At 37.5% G+C, this 19,322-nt stretch overlaps 1 protein-coding gene across 4 annotated transcripts in view; it reads left to right on the top strand.

Moving 5' to 3' along the window:
* Nucleotides 1-345: 345 nt before the first annotated feature.
* Nucleotides 346-19,322, top strand: part of USP53 (ubiquitin specific peptidase 53) — a 38,860-nt gene continuing 19,883 nt past the window's right edge. For 2 of the 4 annotated variants that reach the window (XM_062574043.1, XM_062574040.1), the window contains exons 1-9: nucleotides 701-776; nucleotides 7,965-8,636; nucleotides 11,286-11,378; nucleotides 14,941-15,075; nucleotides 16,669-16,782; nucleotides 16,871-16,953; nucleotides 17,268-17,373; nucleotides 18,189-18,335; nucleotides 18,843-18,992. In XM_062574043.1, the coding sequence (XP_062430027.1) occupies nucleotides 8,493-8,636; nucleotides 11,286-11,378; nucleotides 14,941-15,075; nucleotides 16,669-16,782; nucleotides 16,871-16,953; nucleotides 17,268-17,373; nucleotides 18,189-18,335; nucleotides 18,843-18,992 (972 nt within the window). In that variant the 5' untranslated portion in view covers nucleotides 701-776; nucleotides 7,965-8,492. Of the gene's footprint in view, nucleotides 410-614; nucleotides 664-700; nucleotides 777-7,964; nucleotides 8,637-11,285; nucleotides 11,379-14,940; nucleotides 15,076-16,668; nucleotides 16,783-16,870; nucleotides 16,954-17,267; nucleotides 17,374-18,188; nucleotides 18,336-18,842; nucleotides 18,993-19,322 lie in introns of those variants that run through there. The other 2 variants (XM_062574042.1, XM_062574041.1) reach the window with 2 other exon arrangements.

Here is a 19,322-nt window from a genome sequence, read left to right as displayed (position 1 = left end):
CCCGCGTGCCGCAAGCAGCGGCGCACGCGCGCGCCCTCCCGCCTCGTGAGCTGGGGCGAGGTGTGGAGGCGGCGCCGCCTCCGCCTCTCTCTCCCCCCTTCCCCCCCCCCCCCGCCGCGGAGCGGAGCGTGCGCGCGGGCGGTGCGGCAGGGCCCCCCACGCGGGTCGCGGGGAGGCACGCGGACCGCGGAGCACGGGCAGGTCAGCCACGGCGACGCGCGCCTCCTGCGCATGCGCGGGCGGTGGCGCCGTGATCGGCCCGGCCCTTCCCGTGGCTCTGCGGCTGCTCCCTCCCTCCCCTCCCTGCTTTCCGGCTCCAAAGCGCCGCGGGCGCTCGGGCAGATCCGGGCTCCTGAAGGGGAGAAGCACGCTCCCGCCGCCACCTCTGCTCGCCCACGGCGCCCTGCCTGTGCGCAGGCGCGGCGCTGGGGAAGTGGGAGGGGGGGGAAAGAGGGGGAGCGCGCGCGCGCGCGCGAGGCGGCCCCCGTGCGCCGGCGCGCGCACGGGCACGCGCACGCCCCGGAGCGCGAGCTGCGGGCGGGGGGAGGAGGGGGCGGAGGCGGAGGCCAGGCAAAAGTTGCTGTGAGGGCGGGGCCGCGCCCGGAGTTGCCGCCGGGAGGGGGCGAGAGCGGAGCTGCGTGCGGGAGCCGTCGCGGACGGGAGGTGAGGCTGGGGGCGTCTGCCCGGCCGGACGGGAGGCAGCGGCCCCCGCGCGGCGCTGCGGGAGGGTGCCGGGGCCGCGGGGGCCGCCTGTCGCCGCCGCGGGGCAGCACGAGGTGCGTGCGGGCCGGGGCCGGGGCCGGTCACCTGCTGCTGCCCGCGGGCGGCGGCTGCCGTCCCGCGCGCCGCAACGGCCGTCGGGGAGAGGAGGGGGGAATGGCCGCCGCGCGCGCTCGGCCGTTGGGGCGTAACCGCCCCTGTCCGCGCGGGGGTGACGGGTGAAGGCGCTCCCGCGGGCGGCGCGGCGGCGGGGGGAGCCGAGCCGGCAGCGTTGTGGCCGCTCGCGGGAGCCGGGCGAGCCCAGGGGCCGCGCTGGCCGTGAGGACGTGCAAGCGCGGGCGCCGGGCTCCCGGGAGGCAGAGTGTAAAGTTAATGTTTAACGTGGTAGTCACGTGCCCATTAGCGAGTTTTTATGGAGTGTTTTCAAAGGCTGTTTGGAACAGGAAATGCCAGTACAGGTAGTGGAGTAGAGCTGTTTGAAATTTAATCAGTTTACAGTATTTGGCGGCGAGGTTATTTGCTGCATTCAGGCAAATCCAGTTTCAGACTCTTGTAAGTAGGTGTATGAGAGTAGGTGAACTCTCCGTTCAGATGAGATATGTTCGGCATATGAGCTAAGTTTAAGTTTGTCCCTAACTGTGACTTTATAGTGCAACGGTAATTCCAGAAGGAATATGAAGACTGTGCCTTGTTCTCTCTAGGAACACTTTTTCCTTCCCCAGATAAGATGGTTTTTAGATATCTTTACTTAATGATGTATTTTGCACACACAAAAATTCCACTTTTGCTCAACATTGATGTTACTAAGATTATTTTTAAGAGAAAAAGAACTAATCATGTGAATAGTATTTTACCTAATTGATGATGTAGTATCTCCTTCCCCCTCCTCTGAAAACATATGGAAATTGTCTTGACTGTACTGTCCCTTTGAAATAAAGGGATGATTTTAAGTATTAAAATTCTGAGAATTCATGTTATAATCTGAATGTAAATTAGCCTTGTTAATTAATAAGCAATGCTTTATTCCCCTAACAAGTTGTTGCAACATAAGCCTTACTCGTGTTTTATTATCAAATTGCTTTTGCAAACAGTTGTTATCCTGGACCAGTGAGAGGCTGACAGTAAAAACATCTAAAATATGTACCTAATTTTCATACCAAAAATGGATAGCTTAGAATCTTTTTTTCAGTCATATAGCATGCATGATGTGCTACTGACAGATCTGTTTGGATACGAGACCCATGAAACTTTAGGGTATTAGCGCTATCACATGTTCCAGTTAGGTGGCTTTCCAAGAGCTCTGTAGCAACACTCTTTGTCACGCTAACTCAAGTTAGTGGCTCTTGACCCAGTAAAGCAATTCAGTCACGTAAGGGACACAGAGATGGGAAATAAACCCATTCAGAGTGCCCCCCCCCAAAAAAAAAAAATCTTGGTTTAAGTGGAGACAAACTAGAGCTTGTCAGGATGAGGATAAATTATGATGCATTGAGGATGTGACTTGGTGAGGGTCTGTATCAGAGTGTTTGGATGTGTGGAGTGAGAAGTAGGCTTGTAGATAGATTTGCGCAGATTTGTAGATATGCTGTATGTGAAGAAATACATGATGTGTAAAGACTTAGACAGTTCCTAGCAGGTCCAGAAAATGTGGGTGGGGTGAGAGATGATGCTCACACTACCATTCCTGTTTACTGAGATATCTAGTTTTCCATGGTGACTTAAATCAAAACACTTATTGGGAAGGAACAAAACTTTGCACTTCTGCTAATGATTGAGCATCTACAGAGAAATCTGAAAGGCAATTTGGGCAGGCAGTTCATCTGTGATAAAAAGGCAAGAATGTAAATTATCATTATAAATATATATCTTTTTGAGATGACAAAGTACAGGATAATCTTTGAATCTATGAACTAAACAGTTTATAAAGGAATAGGAAGATGGAGAATCAAAAATGTTTTTCTGTTTTTTTATTATTATTATTTATTTTTTTAATTAATAATATGCCTTACAGTATTTGTGAGCTGGCAGTGAGGAAGGTCAGGAATAGTACTCTCAAGAGTTTATCACATTTAGATTCTTTTGAGATCTTCTTGACAAGTCTTGTACTAAATGTATAATGATATTTGAATTCAGTAGAAAGAAATGCTCCTATGACAAAATTGAAAGGTTACTTGATGCTTTAGGGCATTGAGATCCCAAACTTCTTGTAGCTGAGCCTTGTTGCTGACTTCCATTTGCTGCTGCTTCTATCTTTCCTATTCACCAGAAGCTATTAGTCAAAGCCTTTCTCTGCACGATGACTCACCGTAAATGTTGGCCCATGTAATTGGTTGGGAATTTGTGTTCTTTAAGATCTTTGCTCTGTTCCCATTGTGGCTCTTTTAAAAGTTGACTCCCAGTTTCAACAGACCAGGGGATTAAATGCTGAACTGTGAACTTGTGTTTTTGAGGCAAACAGGAAAATCTGAATTTTTGAATAGCTTAAAGATAAAATTGATTTTTCTACAGAAGCCATGTGGAATAACATCTGCACTTCTGGTTCTCCCATCTTGAAAGGATATTGGAAAGCTACAAAGTAGTACGATGTGCAGGAGCTATGGTTTAGCTTATGAGGGACAGCTAAGTGGATTAGGGTTGGAGAAGAGACAATAGAGATCTTTAAAACAGCAAAAGATTGGTTTTAAAATCTCCAGAGGTGTGAAGAATTCTTAGAAGAAATGGCCATCAAATACTGCTTTTGTCTATTGGGGACGTCTTGAGTCAGTGATGGAACGCTGTAAGAATGTGTTGGAGCAGTATCACTGGTTGTATACTTCAGATAACTTGAGCAGGACAAATGGTCACTGTTGGAGAAGTGATTTTTTTTTTTTGGTCTTACAATGCTGTTCTTGTTGCATGTTTTATATGTTGCAAGTACATGCTTAAGTATGCATAAGGTTTTTTTGCTCTATCTGGTGTTTCAGATAGTGAGAACTTTCAGTACAGCCACTAAAATGTCAGTCTTACTTTGCCTTTGAAAAGAATACTATTTATTTCAAAAGCTCTTGAAGAAATTTGTTTATAAGAATGTAAGTTCTTTGCTGTGTGTTATAGCAGAAGAGATTTATTACAGTTAACATATACAGTTGCACATAATAATGAAGATGGAAGAGAGCAGGATTTGTGCAGTGACCAAAAAATTATGAGCCAGACCACTTTGGATGGATGTAGGAGTTTACTGGTTTCAAATCTCAGTAATTTTCCACATCACTGGTTTTTCAGATGCTGGGAAAACAGATCAGGTCCTCCAACATTGTCATAATACAAAGATTTTTGTTCTGTTGATAAAATCTGGCAATTTTAAATGACAGCTAAAGTACTTCAGGAAACACCCAAATTTTCAGTTGTGATTGTTGGATTTTTGGCAAGTTTCTTTCTGGTGAGAAAGAAGTGACTACTAATGTTGGCTCATCGCAGAAAACTCTAGTGGTCATCTACTATAAGCTTATTGCCTTTCAATGTATTTAGTCACTATTTTCTTCCTATTCTTTGTTGTATTGTATTTAAATTGCTATGTTAAGTCATAAAACCATGTATCAGTTTAGAGATTGATTTACCTGAGTTGTCAGACTATTGGGTAGGCTGCCAAGCTCAGCAACAGAGGTTTGAGCTGCTATCAGAAGCTGAAAGCTGTGTTGCTTAAAAGTAAGTTTAGCATTGGGCAGCAGTAAGTTTTGCCATTACTCATCTGTGCAGCTCAGTGAGCTTAGTTGGAAAGTGAGGCTGAGAATAAGCAAATAATGATCCTTCAGCCAAATTTCAGCTACACAAAGTCAATAACTTTTGAACCCGTTGGCAGGTATCCACCCAGTTTAACAGAAGGAATAAAAATCTTAAGGGTGGTTATGTACTTACAAATTACATGAAAATAGGCTGTTGGATAGAAGAGAGAGACCTTGTAAGAAGGCAGAAGGAGCTAAGCTGATACGTACCTCAGCCAGGAAGGGAACTCGGTCAGCCGTGAGGCAGAAGTCTATAAGGAGCCAGGTAATGCTAGTTCCAGTATTCACAGAACCACTTGCTTTTTCTCATCAGCTTAGCTAAATTTGTACAAAAGATGACTAAACCAAAATGTGCATGTCGAAAGTGATTGAGCTGAAATAGCTAGTGCACCAATTTCTAAGTTAATTTAGTAATATTGTTTCTTATACAGAAATAGTTGTCCAAGCTGCAGTTACTTCCATGCTAGGTTGTACCCACTGAACAGGTGATAACATGCATTTATATGTAGATTAATGCATTTGCTGTTCTGGATGCTATAAAGGCAAGGGCTGGAATTATGCAACAGGAATATTTTGTCCTGTATGGCTGCACCACTAAGGCTGGCCTGGTGCTTGATGAGAGCAGTGGTGACTGCAGAACAGTTACTGAAGCTAAGCAAGATAGAACTTGGGCTGATAAATATGAGTTGGTTTGCAAGTTCATTAATCTCTCAGACCCCTCCTAAATGCATTTGTAGTTGAATATATAAGATCTGTTTCCCAGATCAGATTCAGAGACCAAAATTGTTTTGCCAGTAACTTCTGGTTTTTAACATTGTCATACAATTTACCTTACTTCCTATTTTCCTCCCCTATTTTGACTGCTGTAGGCTGAGTGATTTTTTTATTAAAATACAGACAGTAGAGGGCAGGCTAGCTGAATCTTTAGGTCTGGAGAAGTACCACGGTTTGAGCAGTTTTGGGAGATGTGAGAGGGTAGTAGTGTATTAAGAAGGGAATTTAGGTTTGGCGACCTTGACAGTGAGCCTTGTGTTTCTGGGTCAGAACTGAATTGAGCCTCTTGGATCACTCTACTCAAAGGTAGCAATACAGGCTATCAGCACTGTTTCCACCCAGTGTCTTTTCCTTCCCCTCCCCCTCACCTCTGCTTCACCAAATGGTTTGATATTGTGGATTACCAAAATTGCTCATCCTAAATTCATTTCTTTCCACCCCTAGGGCAGGAGCATGGAGGTGGAGAAAATCATACAGAGGAACAGGAACAGGAGAATTATGTAAAGTGGAATCAAGAACACTATATTGCCAGAAAAATAAGCGTTCAGGAGTATTGTCTAGTACATGAAGGAGCAAGATCTTTTTGTGAGAAAGACATAGTAGGGTTTTTTTCAGCATGAATATAGAAGTATTAAACTTTGATCACAAATCAGGAGAAAGTATATAACAGTCAAGAGTTGACTGTTGTATTTTTGGGGGGATTTTTTTTTCTTTTTTTTTTTTTAGAGGGGTGGAATAGGGTTGCAAGTTATGGTTCCCTGTGATAGGAGGAGACTTCCGTTCAAGTTATGCTTCATATTACTAGACTTTTTTGATAGTAGCTCCCACATGTACGTATACACACAAGTGCACACACGCACTTAGTTCCCCTTTATTTTTCTTTACTATAATGTGTCACTTTTATGTTTGTATGCTGTTATGAAACTTTGTTATGAAATCATATATTGAAAGATATTTTCTTACCATTAATTTCTTTGTGCGTCTGTTATCACTTCTGCATGCTGACTTCAGAGAATCATATTCAGTGTTAATCTTTGTTTACTGTTGCCTTCACCTCTGTCCCCATTTTCTCAGAGTTTGCTCCTTTGTGAAAGAATAGCTTTTATGCTGTGGAGTGCTTTAACTTTATCTCTTACATAGAAGTAAAATTTAAAATTTATATTTGTTTTTAATTGGTTTAAGGGTCTAATGTTCTAAGTTAACACACCTTTACAGTTACCTACTGCGTTTCTCCCCTGCCTTCCTACCGCCACACACACCTGCCCTTCCCCCCGGGTTTATTGATGTGAACATAAAGCAAATGAAATTATGGAACTACCAGATGATATTCTGTTATTGAGACTATCAAGGTCAATTTGCCATCAGATTTCACACTCTCTGCTCAGTGCTGTCACAAATCGTACATACTATTTCCAGTATTAGTAAATTACTCACAGATGAGATACAGTAACATCAGTAAACAAACAAAAAAACATCTGATTATGCACTGAGCAAAAGGGACTTTTGATTAGGTTCCAGTTATTGATTTTTGTTAGTACAAGTAAATATCAATGTTTGTTTTAATTAAAAGGAGATGATTTTAGGGGCACAAGACTTCTTGCAGATAGCTTTGAAATCATATATTTTGATTCTTTGATGTCCCTGTACAATATTTGAGAGCTATTGAATTGTTTGACCAGAATGTGTCGTTGATTTTTCTGAGCTGGGCAGTGTTGTTTTCTAATTTATACAGCATTCCAGCTACATATGCTCATATGTTCCTGCAGTCTAAGCCAATATTTTGGTTGTAACATGACAGACCCACTTTTTTTTTTTTTTTTTTTTTTTTTTTCTGCCTCCCTCCGATACGTAACCTTGATTACTTTGGATTATTTAAGTTGATTCTGTTTTGTGCTATCACGTTAAATGTTTACATGGATGCTGTGATAATGCCAAAGTGATCGGATGATCCATTGTTCTGAGATCACAGTATAGGCTCTGTGGGTGCCTGTGATAGTGTTCTGGATGATGAGTTATTTAACCTCAAATACATACCTTAAACAGAGAATCAACTCTCATTGGAATTTGAATATCTTGGAGCCAGTTATTGGAACAGTCAGTGAATTAGTACAGCTGTCAGAGTATTTTTTGCTCTGTTTTTTCCCGAATTCTTTAATAATACAACTAGATTAATCAAGTGTTATATAGTGTTTACTAGGTAGTAATGCAGAATTTTTAGAACACAGTACTAGCTGAGAATCTAATTCTAGCATTTTTAAGAGTAAGACCTAGAAATATGTATCAGTTAATGTAACTTGTTCGGGTATTGAAATCAAAGTCAGCTTATGTTTTCAAGCATTGAATAAAAATATTTATTTATTAGTACCTTTTTTTTTTCCTTTTAGATTTGGAGTTTAAATAACACATCTGTATTTTGTGGTCTTTTCCAAAGCTGTTGTGTATTTTTAGCATAATCTAACCTTTAAAGTAATTTCTGGACTTCTATAGATGTAGAATAAGTGGAAATGTAATTTTAATTGATTATGACAGGTAGAATAATTGATTTTTTTCTGCTTTAAGAACAGCTTTTAAGTGGAAATTGTTACTTCTCTTCCTTGCTTATTGAATATGCCTTTAAGTTGTTGTTGTTTTTTTAAACTATTCACTTCCCTGATTTAGAAGGTCTTTAAAATTTTGGAAAATGCTTATTTTTATTTTTTCCTATTATAGATTCACTGGAAAAGAATGAAATAAAACATGGAGTCTTCTAAACTGGAATATGTTTCATGGGTCATAGTTAAAAGGCAAAAGAAGACAGAAGAAAATGAGAGAACAGGAGTATAATACCTGTCAAGAATTTTTTGTGATATATCTACGCTTGTGACATAATACAACCCATGATTTACAGTAATACCTTACTGATATCTGTGGAAGAAGACAATTACTGTATACCTTTCTTGAAAAGAACTTTCATTCTAATAACTTTAGATGTTATATATTTTAAGTTTAACTGGACACCGTATTTTTATGTTTTTTTTTCCTGAGTTAAAAACTTTGTGTGGCTTTATCTTAACTGACAAGCTACTTCTGATAGATGGCCATCAGCTGCACATGGAATATTGACTTAAACCCCCGAAACGGCTATTGTAACAGAGTTGAACAAAATGCCATGACCTTAGAGCAATTTTTTACCTTGTACCCATCATATCCTTAAATTATTTAAGTGTAAATAGTAGCAATTATAAAATCTAAAAAATAATGGCATGGGTGAAATTCTTAAGAAAACCTGGGGGTAACCTTGGAAAAGTTTATCAACCTGGAAGTATATTGTCTCTGGCCCCCACAAAAGGCTTATTAAATGAACCAGGACAAAACAGCTGCTTTCTTAATAGTGCTGTTCAGGTAAGAAAATACTATCTTTTACATTTGAGTTATTGAACAGTTCTAGTTTTGTAGCAACTTAGATGGTCATGATAAGGAAAGTGCTCTCTTGGAAATGATGTTTTTTTTACCTTTTGTATTGCAGTATGTGTATTCTACAGAAAAATATAGCATGCTTTTTAATAATTGAATTTGGTTCTCAGTTCATTGAACTGTTTAATGATGCTAAATGAGACAGTATAGCATGCTTAGTTGAAAATGACTTTCCTGAACAGAAGATGGCTATTATAGAAACAACATGACTGTGTGGAAGTAATTTTATTTGGCATTTGATTTTAAAGAATTGATTGTGAATGATAGATATTTATAGTTCTGCAAAAGGTGACAGTTTAAAAAAAATTTTGTTTGCTTGCATGAATCAACAACAGCAAGAAAGCTTTCATATTTGAAAGCTTGCTCTTATGACTTTAAAACTTACTGCTTGAATTTTAAAATTAATGTTACTGACAAATATATTAAATGTTTTTATTACTTGGCAAAGTTGCTTTTTAAGATCATTTTTTAAAGTGGGGCAACCAGTACTACTACTTATATTGAATAGCATATGGTTTTTAAAAATTTTATATATTTATTTATTTTTTAAGAATTAGCTCTCAAATCTGTGGGGTTTGGGTGTATCAGAAGATGCACATGTAACTGAAAGCCTATATTCCAGGTTTAGCTCAGTTGGCTAGAATGTGGTGCTGCTAATGCCAAGGTCATGGCTCAGTCCCCAGGTGGGCTATGCTGAGGGTTGGACTAGATGATCTCCAGAGGTCCCTTCCAACCTTACCATTCTGTGACTGATTGATTGATTCCAGGCTGTATTCCAATCTTAGGAAAGTTTATGGAATGGGTAGAATATGAAATGTACTTGATACCAAAGAAATATGAGTTAGGATTCTTTTTACTGTTTAAATGCATATATATTACATATGTGCATATATTACATATGTTCCATATATGGAGCAACTTTTTGAACATATGTATCTGCTTACACAGTGTTCTTTTTTTACATTTCAGAGATCTAAAAAGACTATTTTTTCATTTACAGTTCATGTATTTTAATGGTACGATGGTGGTAGCACCAAATTGAACTTTTACAAGCCTTACTTATGACAGGCAATATGGGAATCTAATTTTGTGAGAGAGAAATGCTAACCTTTCCAGTTTTGTCTGCTGGTCAGAATGTCAGCTGCAGTTTAATTTATAGTATGATTTTTTTAATCCAAAAAGGTAAAATTTCAAATATTTTAAGATTTCTAAGATGTACAAAAAAAGGGGTGCAGGACAATATATCATGTTGTAATGCATTTTTGGACCTGATTGAGAATTGTACAGAATTATTTGCCAAACTGGGAGAAGGATTAATAGATGCTTAGACTTTCTAAAAGCTGTAAGTCTTAGAAATGTTATAGATTTAAATATATATATATATATTCACACACCCCATGTAACTATGGTGTTTGTATATTATGTTTAAAGCAAAAACAAACAGTGGTTTCTGCAGAATGAATTTGCTGTTCCCCATTGAATGGGAACAGCATGACCTATATTCTCTTTTAGTTTTACTGTTTTCCCTTAGGGTGCCCTAAAATTAAACTCTAAGTCTTTTTTTGTTATAGACAATCCTACTCCTTCACAACCTATTGCTGATTGTCAAATGGTGGCTGATAGGCTTCCTTCTTGTAAAAAGGGCAGTCACAATTCCTCCTTGTATTCCTTTCTTTTCCATTCTTTTTTCTCTGTTTAACCTTCAGAACTGGGGTTCTGATATTCATCTTCTAATGTATCCTCCTTCATTTTAACATTGATATTTATAGATAGGAATTTTATTTTTCTGAATTTACAACTGTGGTATTACTGTCTTTTGAAAACTGATTTTGGGGGTTGTTTTCCCTCTCCCTCTCTTTCTCTTTCTCTCTCTTTTTCTTTTTTCTTTTAATGTGGCCAGTATTTGAACTACTGCACAGATTGTATACCTGAGACAGTAGATACTGGAAGCAGTATACTGCAGCCAAACTGACATTACCCGTAAGGTAGTTAACACAAAGGTGGAAACTCAAAATTGATAAAGCAGCAGTGGATTATTTTGATTTGTGAAAAACAAATATAGTTTAACAATTGTTCTAGTAAGAGAGCATGAATATAGTGTAGGTTTAAGCTACAGTATTGTTCACATTTTACCAGGCAGTTCAATTTCCATGTCTTTGTCTTTTTCATTTGAATGAAATCACAGAGGAGGGAGGGAAAGGTAAAAATGAGGTAGAAACCATAGCCTTCTTCCTATTTTAATTCCATAAAAAGTGTAATACAAGCTCTGCATGCAATTTAGCTTGCTGCTTGTTTCATTAAGAGTATTTCAACTTTTTCTCCCAAACCCCATTATTCTGAAAAAATTAAAAATGAGATCCACATTTAATATAAGTATGGTGAGAGCAAACCTTCTACTTCTGTCTCCACAATTTGCCAGACTAACAGAAAATAGCCGTCATTCTTGTAGTAATCAGGGCATGTTGCATGTTATATGAAATTAAACAAAAAAAAAGAATTCTTCTGTATGTTGCGGTGTTAAACTTTGAGAACCTTCAGAACGCAGTCCTTATCTTCTGTGCAACTTTATTTTTATAGGTGTTATGGCAACTTGACATATTTCGGCGGAGTTTAAGAGGTTTAACTGGACACGTGTGTCAGGGAGATGCTTGCATATTTTGTGCTTTAAAGGTAAATAATCATTTTCAGATAAGTGTTCATGCATTTGTCCCTGTGTATGTCCTACCAAGTGAAGAAAAAATAATTTTACTAAAAACTGATACTTTTAATATCTGGATCATTCCTATATCTGAGTGACTCAAAATAATTCTGGTTTTATATGTGTGTGTGTGTATATATATATATATATATATATATATATATATGTATGTATATATTCAGATATTCAGATTTATGGTCTTTCTAATAGATACTTGGAAGAATTTTCTTCTGTTCACAGTGCACAGATTTTACAATCTGATCATTTAAATCTAAAATTTTTGAGTGTGGTACTACAGTGTAACCTCTGAAAATTTCTAGCTAGCCTCTTAAAAACTTTTTTGGTTTTCTTTGCATGCATGTTTTTGCTCTTTCCTAAAGTATTTGCATACAGTTCTTTCATAACAACATTTCTGACTTTAGGTCTCAATGCACTTTTTTTACTCAGTAGCTGAAGGTAACTGTACTGAACTTAGTTGTTCAGCTCGTTAGTGATGAAAGGTAGCCAGAGCTACTGGAAAATTAAAGAAAGCTGGTCACACTTCAGTGTTTGAAAATATGTCAAATCTGTGTATCTTAACTAGTGCATAAACCTTGCACTTCAAACAGTTCTGTAACTCTGAGTTCTGTAAAACAATGTTGAATTCTGTTAGCTTCTTGCTGCTTTTACTGCAGTGTTATTTGTCTGCCTGCAGTTACTGGGTTAGTAAATGAGGTATCTGTATAAGTAATAAAAATCCCAGTGAAAAACACATGTGGGGTTATTTTTAATTAAGATATACTTTTGCTCTCAGTGAAATTTGACAAAAAGCCACTCTTGGGATTGCAATACAGCACTGTAGATCATATATTCAAATAGTAGTAGTCACATACAGAATGGAGAATCATTCCTCTGGAGATAGGAAAGTAATTCACTGATGAAGTCTTTTTTGACTATGTTACATTGTAGGCAAGGATAAGGCAAATGCTTGTCAGGTGCTGCCAGTTAGAGTTTATTTGCAGAGACCATAACATTTTTCTTGAGTGAGCATTTCGAGTCAAGAGCTATTTGCAATGATAATTATTTAATCTTTCAGGGGATGTATAATCTGTGTACAGTTTTTTCAGCCATTCTTAGTTTGTCATGGTTGCAATATAGCACAGCTGCTTTAGAGTGGGGAAGAAGATGACTGAAAGTTGGAAATTTGATAATTATGTTTACAGATACGGAAGGGTTTTCTACAAAGTGTATTGATAGTGTTTGAGGAGAAGGGAGAGGGCAAAAGAAAGAATTGATATAAAAGTCAAGTTGGAACTCATTGTATTCTGGCAGTTCTGAGGATTTTTCCTCCATAGTTGTGTTTTTTTTTTTTTTGTTTTTTTTTTTTTAAGAAAAGATAACACTTTCTTTTGTCCAATTGAAATTGTTAATTTCAAAGAGCCAACATGACAAAGCAGGTTATGTTACAGCTACACATATTCAGCCTAACTTCCTAAGGCTCTTATTTCAACCTCTTTATAAGCTCATAACTCTGCAAAATTTGTTGGGGCTTTTTGTTTCACCAGTGTCTTGATGCACTTTGTGTTGTCCTCTGTGCTCAGCTGGACATTTGTTCTTGTTAGTACATAAAGTCTGGACTGTATCTCAGGTATACCTCTGTTTTCAGGTGCAATCTTGTCTGTCTTGGTATGATGGTTCTTGTTTCTTGGAATCTTGTTTGTGTGTATATTCATGTACATGTCTGATGTCAGCATGTAGAGTAACCTTTGTGGCTTGTTCCTTTTGATTTAACCCATGTTATATGTGAAGTTATGATCATATAGAGTCTTGTTCAATGCCGCACTGGAACTGCCTTTCAGAGATATAGGGGGATTGAAGGGTGACAATTGCTGGACTGTATATTTTAGTGACTTTCCTGTCTAATAGCTCATTGGTGAAATCACTATAATCCTCTCAGGGTGTTCAGAAACATAAAGAAGATATACTGATGACTTCTTACAATTGAACCTGTTGAAATAATTGTTCCATTGCAGTGGTGCAGTTATGCACACCAGTTGCACCTCTCTTTTTTCAGGTCAAACACACCACTTGCTCTACTCTAACACCCTGTCCTCCTTCCTGTACTTACTGAGGATCTACTACAAAGTCAGATAGGTTTTGCATCACTTCAAGTCACCTAAAGCAGCACACTAACTTTAGCTGCTTTTACCTCTTTTTTTAATTTGTTCTGTGAGTTAACAGTATTCTTTTTTTCTCTGAATAGCACTATAGGGCTTTGAGAGATGCAAGTTGCTAAAATGAGTGTATGTGTCTGCATAACTCTCATTATCTCTACTTTTTTAAGCTGAACATGTAATGCTCTGTTGCATGCCAAAAAAAAAAAAAAAAAAAAGAAAAAAGCTAGCAACCAGAATGAGACTTGTTAAATATTTCAAAGCAGAGTTCACTTGTACTATTAGATTTGTTAAAAACTTACTTTTCAATGTTTATACTGAGATATTGACTGTAACTTTCATAAATAGTCCAGGCAGGAGAGGGAAGCTGAAATATTTGACAGTTACTTTTACTGGTAAGCATCATAGTAAAATATTACTTTCTGTTAGCACTGAAACTTTGCATATCTGTTGTTTCTTTGTTTCCTCTGTCCAAAAGAATTTGTTACTTAGGCCTATATAAAGAATGAATATCCTTCTTTATATTTCACATAATTCCTCCTGATTCACTGTTTTGTCTTTATTTTTCTCTAAAGTCTGTGAATTCAGAAAATTCTTGACAAAGGAATTCATCCTTTAACCTCTTCAAACTTTCTCTTATCCATTTAATTGCTTTTAACTTTGAGTTCTGTTAAAACTGATCTCTCCTACTTGCTAAATAATGAGGTCACTTGCAAGCATACCTCTGCCAGAATGAAGAGTAGTAGCCTGTCCTTTCTGAGAAAGAAAAGAAAAAAAATCAAATGCAATTTATTTTAATGTTCTGGAGCTGCAGATACTGACCTGTTCTCTTGTCTTACAGGTACTGGTTCAGTAGATAGCTGATTTAATAACATTTTCAATGTCCTATGTAATTTATAGGAAGCTTTTTTGCATCTCCATCATTTCAATGAAAATACGCTCTTTTTGAAGTAGTAATGTAAATGTTGTGTCATTTAACGAATGGTAGCTATAATATCTCTTTAGTTTAACATGCCCTACGAAGTGCACGATATCTGTAAGGAGAAGAATAGCCACTCATGCGTAAGTATCCAGTGGCTAGATTTTAAAAGCTACGTAACTACAAACCATGGCTTGTGTTGCCTCTGTGAGCTGAAGTCGATCACTTGCATTTTTATATACTTGTATGTTTTTTCCTACTGTTCAGTTTGGTAACATTTTTATAGTGGAATAAGTAACACAACTTATTAAGACAACACAAAACTTGAGTAACTTTGGGAGATATTGGCATATTTTATGTATTTGTTGTTTGGGCATGCTGCATAAGAGCTGATGTATTTGAGTATAACAATAGCATCTAGTCAAGTGGGTGATGAAGCTAAGTAACTATATTTCTTCCTAGGCAATTTTTTCACAATTTCAACACAGTCGAGAGAAAGCACTCCCATCAGATAATATGAGACATGCCCTGGCAGAAAGTTTTAAGGATGAACAGCGTTTTCAGCTTGGATTTATGGATGATGCAGCAGAGTGCTTTGTGAGTATTCTTTGTGAGAGCCAAGTAGAGTCATGTTAGTTTTGTGCAAAGAGTGGAAGCTGGGCCATAGTTTTGGTAGCTCCAGGCTCACAGGTGGGATTAATTAATCACCATTACAAGTGATGTAATACTGCTGGTCTTACTGGCATCAGTTTATGGGGATACAGATGCATGGAGAAGTGTTTGGCAGTGTGGGACAGAGTAATCATGTGGTTGCTCCATGCTTTTCTCCGTATATCTGTAGCTCAGGCAGAGGGATATGTGAAACATCATCACAACAGGTCTGTGAGGATAGGTTATCATTCCCAGAAGTATTTTGATGGAGAGAAGGATTATCTTCTCTGGGAAAAAGTCATCTGTCAGTTTGAGCATTTAATGTGCCCCTCCAAGTATTCTCTCATCGTGTACTGAAAGATGTTTCATTGCAACTAGTCACCTTCTCTTCACTCTCTTTCAAAGAAGCCTCTAGTAAGAATTCCATTTTCTTACCTGAGAATGAATGAGTACTGGATTTTGAGGATCTTGACTCTTGCTACAATGGCTTTCTGCTTTTACCAGGAGTCTTACTGAAAAACATGAACTGTCAATATGGATATAAAAGAATATTCAAGATAAAATAGAGCTTTGGTAAAGAAGCTTTTTTTTTTTTTTTTTAGGAAGCCCTGTATTCAACCCTTTAGATTTAGACAATGAAAATTATCCACCCTAAAGAAATTCAATGTCATTCTCCAGAAACAGTCTTGAGAGCCAGAAAATATGGTGGTTATTTTGATTACTTTCAGCTTTGGACATCCTCTGGAAAGACCTACAAATCAATACCTGCCTGATGCAGGTATTCAAAATTTCAAATAGGTGGGTAAATCCCATGAAGGTCTCCTCAGAGGTGGCTTCTCAGTTCTCACAGACTGTAATCACCAAAGAGAATCTCTGATCAGTGCTCCATCTTACCAGAATGCGTTTGGACCTCTGAAGAAATCAGCTTCTTAAGTTATCTGCCTGAGTAGGTTCACATTTTCCGAGTGCCTTTAGCACTTTTGATAAAAGAGAAAAATTGGCCATACTGATTAAGGGCACCAGACTGATGACAATCATAGTACTAGTAGAAAAAGTTTTAGTTTTAAAAAGTGAGACTTGAGGTAGCACAGGCATGTGCTATTTCTGAGCCTTTTCCAGGCCTCTGTCAGCAGTACTTATCTTGCTGCTGGCAGATGGGCTAAATCTGGAGACCTGACCCAAAGAATTTTTCAGGAATTGCATGCAATATGATTAATATCCTGTCTTGCTATAATAACTCTATTTCTTCCTTGAAAATTTACTTCCTTCGAAGGAGAATACACTCTGGATGTGTCTGTAATGTAAAAGTTGGAGAACTTTTGTCTAGTGCTGTTTTGCTGATGTTTGGAAACCTTTAAGTGAAGAGAATTCACACTCACTTCATTGTGCATAGGGACAGAATTAAATATGTTTTTAGCTTACAGGTGGCCTTTTTGGAGCAAAGGTAAACAGTTACTGGAGTATGAGACTGTAGTGCTGCTCGTGGATTCTAATTTCATCAGTTTACTACTTATTCATATTATTACTCTTTCTATTTAGGAAAATATCCTTGAGAGGATTCATTTTCACCTAGTGCCAAACAGTGAAACAGATATGTGCACTTCAAAATCCTGCATTGCTCATCAAAAGTTTGCTATGACACTGTATGAACAGGTCAGACTTTTATTTCATTGCTTTAATAGATGATTTATTTTCACTATCATGAGTAAATGAAAACTCACAGATCTTTTACTTCTTGTAGTGTGTATGTCGCAGTTGTGGAGCATCATCGGACCCATTGCCTTTTACAGAGTTTGTGCGTTATATTTCCACCACAGCCCTGTGGTAAGAGCTTTTAATCTCCTTTCCATCTGATTTTTCTCTGTACACCATCCCAGTAATAATGAAAACATGCCAGGCTAATTCTGCAAGTGTTAAAATGAAACACTTAATTTTTGTTTATTGAACAGAAACTCAAAAGCACATTTTGAAAGTAACATTTGGATTTCAAAAGAGCTTGACAAAAAATGTGCGTTGCTGCTGTTTCATATTGTCTCTGAATCTTTTCCTTTTAGTCATCAGATATAGTTGAGTTAGTTGATATCTGTTTACTCTTAAGTGATCTACAATGGAATTTATTCCCATTTCTTTTTTTATAGTAACGAAGTAGATAGGATGATGGAAAGGCATGAACGTCTCAAACCTGAAATGTTTGCAGAACTGCTGCAAGCAGCAAATACTTCTGATGACTATAGAAAGTGTCCTGTAAGTAAACAAAAATGTTGCATTACTCTAGTTAAGATACAAGGGAGAATTTTCCAGGATATTAAAACAGACTTAAATTATTCCTCTAAAAGAAGGATAACCAGTGACCACTTCCTTGCCATCTACCTTAGCATAGGAAAGCCCTTGAATTTTTTCTTTTACTCCCAATATGGACAAGCTCTATTGTACATGCAAGAGCCCGGTTAGAAAATCAGGGTATTAGGTCCTCGCTTTATTCTTCAGTCCATGTCAAACATATAGCTAGTTGTCTTTGATTAATCTGAACAGGTGTATTGTATGAGTGAAGTTGCTTTAGTTCATGTACACTGTAGGAGAGACAATTTGACAAAACAGTTTTCCATTGGAATAATACTGTGCATATATTGACAGAGGAGTCTCTTTTCAGATGGCTGTTATGCTTCATGTCTTTCTTCCTTGAATCATCTGTTCCATTTCAAATAATCTTAGTTTAGAAAAGCACACAAGAAAGTACAGAAATAAGCTTAAATGATGAAAATGATGGGTGTGTGGAAGACAAAATAGAAATTGTAGTAGTGACTTGCATGTTTATAGAGATTTCTATTTTAAAGTGATGATCGACATAAAAGCTTAGCTATTGTCTTTAGTAGTGTTTTTATGGTATTTATATTAAAAAGTGAGGTATGTTATCTTTGAATTGTTAGTAGCAAACAGAATTAAATTTCAGAACTGGAAGAAGTTACAGAATTATTTTGTTCCGATTTTTTCTAGTAACTCAATTTTGAATTCCAGGGTTTTTTCTTTTTTTAACCCTCTACTCTGTTTCTTTCTTCTAGAGTAACTGTGGTCAAAAAATAAAAATTCGTCGTGTTCTTATGAATTGTCCTGAGATTGTCACAATTGGTTTAGTCTGGGATTCAGAACACTCTGACCTGACAGAAGAGGTTATGCGGAATCTGGCAACACAACTTTATCTTCCTGGGGTATCTGACCTAAAACTAAATGAACTGCTTTTTCTAGAATTTCATTATACTTTTTATATTATTCTGTATTAGATATATAGAGATATATATAATTATATATATATATATATATATCACATAATTAATATTATTTATATTATTATATAAAATCAGCAATTTCTGATTTTGTGAAAGAAAGAAGTGTTGGTATGAGACTTAATTACAAGTGATGTAATTGAACGTAGATGAATTTCTAGTGGAAAATCTAGGAGTGTCTTGTTCAATTTTAAATTTGTGAGATTACTCTTGAGAATTATTGGTTTACCCTATTAACTAGATGACTGAATATTTTAACAGACCTAATAATTTTAAATTACTTAAATAATATTTGTGCACTTATGTAATGCAAGAAGATATTTAATACCAATTCCCTTGCTGAAATTCTAGTAGTAGTTCTTCTAGTAGTAGTTCTAGATGTTAATGCTGACTGTTTTACAGATACTTAAAATTACATAATCATTTTTACAGTTATTCTATAGGGTTACGGATGAAAATGCCAAAAATAGTGAACTTTTTCTTGTCGGAATGATTTGCTACACAAGCAAACATTACTGTGCCTTTGCATTTCATACCAAGAGTTGCAAATGGGTGCTGTTTGATGATGCTAATGTAAAAGAGGTAAATCTTGTTTTTACTGCTACCAGATTTTTACTTTTCTAGAATGCATTCTTCTGACACCAGACTTGAATCAAATAAATGTAATTATTTTTGTAAGTCTTCATTAATCAGTTTTTACAAATCAATTCTAGAACTGATGGCACCACTTCACAGTTCTGTTCTCTCAGTGCTGGACATTTTTGAATGTTAGTATGATTCTTGTTTTCTTCTGAATTTGTATTCCTCTTCAGGAAAAAGAAAAAAAAAATGATTATTGATGGCTTTATTCATAGTGTTAGCGTTCTGATTGCTAACCTGTGTAAATGCTGGTGCTGGCTTCTTGCCACAAGT

Source organism: Rhea pennata, chromosome 4, assembly GCF_028389875.1.
Source record: "Rhea pennata isolate bPtePen1 chromosome 4, bPtePen1.pri, whole genome shotgun sequence".
In the NCBI taxonomy this organism is placed as follows: Eukaryota; Metazoa; Chordata; class Aves; order Rheiformes; family Rheidae; genus Rhea; species Rhea pennata.
This window is presented reverse-complemented; position numbering and strand designations above follow the sequence as displayed.